The 5,000-nt window shown below is 54.4% G+C and overlaps 2 protein-coding genes across 8 annotated transcripts in view; one reads left to right on the top strand and one right to left on the bottom strand.

The window, feature by feature from the left end:
• LOC125954223 (echinoderm microtubule-associated protein-like 2) overlaps positions 1 to 4,292 on the bottom strand; it is an 8,316-nt gene extending 4,024 nt beyond the window's left edge. The window contains exon 1 of one of the 2 annotated variants that reach the window (XM_049684337.1): positions 4,079 to 4,292. In XM_049684337.1, the coding sequence (XP_049540294.1) occupies positions 4,079 to 4,112 (34 nt within the window). In that variant the 5' untranslated portion in view covers positions 4,113 to 4,292. Of the gene's footprint in view, positions 1 to 711; positions 3,470 to 4,078 lie in introns of those variants that run through there. The other variant, XM_049684336.1, reaches the window with a different exon arrangement.
• Positions 3,572 to 5,000, top strand: part of LOC125954234 (neuroglobin-like) — a 23,516-nt gene continuing 22,087 nt past the window's right edge. For 4 of the 6 annotated variants that reach the window (XM_049684366.1, XM_049684363.1, XM_049684355.1 and 1 more), the window contains exon 1: positions 3,672 to 3,897. The gene's annotated coding sequence lies outside the window, so the exon portion shown is untranslated. The other 2 variants (XM_049684358.1, XM_049684365.1) reach the window with 2 other exon arrangements.

Here is a 5,000-nt window from a genome sequence, read left to right as displayed (position 1 = left end):
GCGCGATGCTCGTACACCCCCGTCGTCGTTGACGTCGCTGTCAACTTCGCGTGGACCGTGAAACAGCGGAACGTGTACATGTTGTCTTTTGCGCTATTCATTATCACCATCGCGACCCTATCGGACTTCACAATCACTGAGCGAGGGAGGCTCTTCACAAGATACTACAGAGAGAGTGAGAGGAGTGCGAGATAGTACGCGTCCGCGAGAGAGACTTTCACTATGGGCGATTAGCGTGTGTGGTTAAAACGGAGCTCCAGGATAGCAGGTATCAGAATTACTTACTTATCTGGTGCTATAAGGAATGTTGGGGTCTAGGCCTGAAGAAACGGTAATTCTTGCGGGCCTACGACTGATATCCAATAGGTAGATCCTCCTCTTACGGCATCAATGTCGATACTGTCGCCCCGTCTCCGTTGGAAACTACTCATCCCGCCAAAAGGCATAGGTCGATGTCTGGCGTCATCGGCACATGCCCCCAACCCCCTCCCGGAAGGCCACTGCTGGATAGGGCCGAATACTTCAAGGCGTACACATGTGAGAACCAGTATGATCTCAGCTATGACCTTGTAGACGGGTTTCTTGAATGGATAAGACTCCTCAGGCCGTAGTGTGTACTTGGCCTCCCACAGTAGGTGAAGGTGAAGTTCTTCACAACATGCCAACATGAACGTCCGGACCCCCAGGTTGGCCCAGCTAACGCTTACTTACCCGAATATTCGTGCACATTTTTGTACGTCTGTGCTTGTGGTGCACGTTGCTGTTGCTGCGGACCTGCTGCTGGCTTGGGTTGGACCGTTTCCTCCCTGCTTTCCTCCACGATCTCGTGTTCTTCGATTTCTTCCTCCTCCACGCTGGTTGACATGATCGTGTGGTGATGATGCTGCTGCAGATGATGATGGTGGTGCTGTCGCTGATGATAGTGTTGCTGTTGCTGCCCCGTAACACCACCTGATCCATTATTATCGGTGGTTTGGGTTGATAATTTTAAATTTTCTGTATCAGCACCACCACCACCCCCCGCAATACCCGGATCACCAGCGGTGGTTTGTTCCGTTTCATTACTCATCGTGTCGTCGAAGAAGAATTCACCGATCGAATGGTGACGCGATCACAAAACCAGCCCTTCCTGGACTTGCGACACACTATCGGTTTGATTAGTCGCTGTGGACTCGATTACTATGATGGATAGATGCGTAACGAGTGTGATTGGGGTGCCTTATGGGCACGCGGATCGCAGTACACGGTTTCTTTGGCGAAGGCACTGATATTTCGTCGATGCGTTGATGCGTTGTTGCGGTGCTGCCGGTTCTACTGTTGCTGCTGCTGCTGCTGCTGCGGCTGCTAATTCACACATCGAATGACATCACGGTCTGTACGGTCCAAACATGGGATTCCATCGCCCATGTCGCACCTCCGAACCTTATTCCGATATCTTTTTTTCCTTCTCTTTTCCTGTTTGGCCTTCCAGGCAACGTGACCGGTTCGCCGTCTTTCGCGGTTGTCGTCGTTGCCTTCGCCGCCGACTACGTGCCTTTTTTGACGCTGGGGATTGCTTAAAGTTATGCGAATGGAGGGATAGCAGGCGTTGCCGTTGGTGCTACTCGTCGCTGCTATTGCTACTGCTGCAAAGTTGCTTTCTCGCTCGGCAAACTTTTGGCAAAACAATTATTTCCGGTCCCACGTAGCCGCAGTGTTCACTTTGTCACACATAGCCGGAGCGAAGAAGAAGAAGAAGAAGGGACCGGGCTACGGGCTTCTCTATGGCATACCAGAGAGAAAGGTAGTTTCTCAAAGCGCAGAGCCGGGTGGCCGCGAATCGCTTCGTACACGCTTCGTTACGGTTTATGCTGGGCCCCAGCAAACGCGTGCTGTTTGTTCCAGTTTTGTGCCAGCGCAAGCAGCAGCAGTCCGCTTTACCGTTACCCCGTCGCACGGGGGTACCCGTCTTCCGCCACGGGATGAGCCGCGCCGTGCACCTTTCCCAAGGAAAAAGGGGGCCTTTAGTTTTGGCCACACGCCAACGGCACACGATGGTGCGTTGTGCGAGAAAGGAAAGGGAGACAGTTGAATTTGATTTAATTCAGAGTTTCCACCACGTTCTCCTCTTGATGCTGCTCCTCATACTCTACAGACGCACACCGGTCTTTCGCCTCCAAAAGCCCAATCATCTGCTTAATCGACGGTGGTAGCAGCGGGCGGAAGTGTGCCGTGTGACCGAGATCGTTTGTGCGGGATACGGGTTGCTGGAAATGCTGGAACAAGTTTTGCCACCCTCCCCCGAGGTGGAATCCGGTGTCTCGCGGTGCCGTTCCTTTCCTCACCGCACCGTGTCGAGATCTTTGGTATTTGCCAACACAACAACCCCCCCAACACGGGCTGCTACGATATCGTCGCTCTAGAGTCGCTGGCGCGTTCTCGCGGGGATTGCTGCTGTAATTAGCTGGGCTTTCGAGAGAAGACACTGCACTGCACTCCACACCACACTTCACACAGCATCCAAGCACTCCGGGGGTACACGAGCCGTTGGTTTGCTCAAATATTGACTTAAATATGGCTGCGAGAGAACGAACGATGGTGACGCTTTTTGCTCTGTTGTTGGCGATGACGATGATGCCGATAGCGAGCGATGCTGTCTGTGATGATGATTGTTTGAGGCACAAACAACACCGCGGCACCGCTATTATGCACGACGACCAACAACCACGTCACATAAACACACGATGAGTTCCATCCGTATCCGCGTCGTCCATTTGATTGTCGCTACTCCGACCGTCGCCGGCTAGCGTGCAAACACCACCCCCCGCTCTCGAAACACACAATTACGAAACAATTGGTTGACAATCGTGCCAACGCGTAGAACGGGCTAGCAGGGCACACCACATACACAGGCACACACACTCACGTCCCGTGATATTTTGAATTTCGATTCACGACGTCACCACCGGCGGCTGACCGACCGAGCGTCGTTCGCGTCGTGCACGTCGCGTGGCCTCCTTCGGCGATGATCTTGCTTCGAATCTTCATCCGCGGCTGCCGAGCAACTGAACCCGCTGCTCTCGGGCCGCCAACAACAACGGCATGCCGATGCTCGGAGAAATGCAACCCTCTTTCTCCTTCGCAACTCTTGGCACACACACCTCCGCCTCTAACCTGACGGCCGGGAATGTGTCGGAGAAAAGCGGCCACCGAGAGAGATGCTCAGGTTCTGGTCGGAAGAAGAAGAAATCGAAAAACAACCGCAAACTATCTGCTCGGTCGTTGCTGCTGGAGGCTTTGGCTCTGCAACGCACACTACGATTACGAGCGGCTGGCGAAAAGGTGCTTAGAAACGCACGCACACACCACTCGACTCAACGTTGAATGAAGTGCAACGCAAGGAGGACGCGAGGGGTAAAGGTGCGTCACGCCACGCCAGAAGGGCGCCAGCAAAAAGGGTTCTACTGTAGTCGCCACCGCCACGCATACACCTGAAAGGGGCAAACCGAGGTGCGCGCGATCGCGACGATCCCCAGCACAAACCGTTGCGATGATGTCCGGTCCTGAGCTCACCTGAGCAAATAAAGCGAGTGAGCGAGCGAGAGACAGAGAGCGGTATACCGTGCCCGCGTTTTCGAGAAAAAAGGTGTGTCCCCTGTGCTGGACGGTGCTGGCCGTAAAGTGAAGTGCGTTTTATGTTGCAAACATATTAACAACACCACATCACCAACACTAGCGCAGTGGACCTTTTAACGACAGCTGGTTCGTCTGCTGTTTCCCGTGCACTTCGAGGGCATCTCTCTACTGCGCTGACGGACCTTCTTCTTCCTCTTCTTCTGGACCCCTGCTCGGAGACAGAGCAGGTGCCATTCAAACTGCTGCTGCTGACCTGCTGCTGAACACCAAGGCGCTCCTCAGGTACCGCTTTTGGGCGCACTTTGCGGCGCCAAATTCACGTTCACCATGCCTTCGTTGGCCTTCTCTGCGCTTGTCACGTGATCTTCGTGATCGTGATCGTCGAGCTGAACGGTAGAGGCGTTTTCGTCGAGCTCGTCAAATACCGGGCACACGAGCTATCCGTGCGAGAAGCTTGACCTACCTAGCGAACGGACACGCTGCTGGTACTTGATCATCTGTGACGTTACCGGCTGCTGCTTTCGCCTAACTGCCTTTCGCCACTTGCTCTTCACTAAAAATCCTCCGTACCGCAGGTCAGCCTCTCCCGATGACACGCCACACCACCGACGAAGACCGTTGCCAGGGATGCCACAGATGATGTTGATGATGGCACGCGCCTCAACTTACTACTGCTGCTGCTGGTCTGGTCCGGTCTGATCCGGTCCGGCCGATCAGCGTAATGGGGATGGTGGAGCGATTGTCCGAAAAAAGCTATTTCGTCCACCACACCACCATCCACCACGCCGTCCGTCTTACATGACCGCATCATCCATGCTACCTCACTTGAATCTCGTTGGCCTCCATTGTGCAGGCCCGCGGCCGCCACCACCGCCGCCCCCGGCGGTGTGTCTGTGTGTGGAGATATATATATGGTTGAATTGAACCTCCTTCCAAAAACGGTATTGAGCGGTGGCAGCGCGGCAACCCCAAAACGACCTACTACTACGACGACTTGGCTCGCGCGCCTTGTGCCAATGAGAGCGCGATTTGGCACAACGGCCTCAACGTGCGCGCACCCCGTCGTTTCGTCGGACATCATTGGGGTATCGATCGTGGCAGCAGCAGCACCGCCAGCAGAGGCTGTGTTGCGTGTACATTGTTTCTCTCTCTCTCTCTGTCTTGAATGGCTTCTTTTTGGAGTGCTTTCCACCTCTATTGCCTTTACGCACCGCCGCCGTGACCTTTTCGGCTGCCTGAGAAGCCGTCTTAGCGCGAGAGGTGAGCCGGAGTATCATGGGAGTAACCTTTGCTGCCTTGAACGAAGAGGAAGGGAGGGGAGAGGTCTTGGATATCGCCCCTTTTTCGGTATCTGGTGCTGGTGATATAGAATTGACCAAGCGGAG

This window comes from Anopheles darlingi, chromosome 3 (assembly GCF_943734745.1).
Source record: "Anopheles darlingi chromosome 3, idAnoDarlMG_H_01, whole genome shotgun sequence".
Classification (NCBI taxonomy): Eukaryota; Metazoa; Arthropoda; class Insecta; order Diptera; family Culicidae; genus Anopheles; species Anopheles darlingi.
The sequence above is the reverse complement of the archived record's forward strand: the minus strand, read 5'-3'. Positions and strand labels throughout refer to the sequence as shown.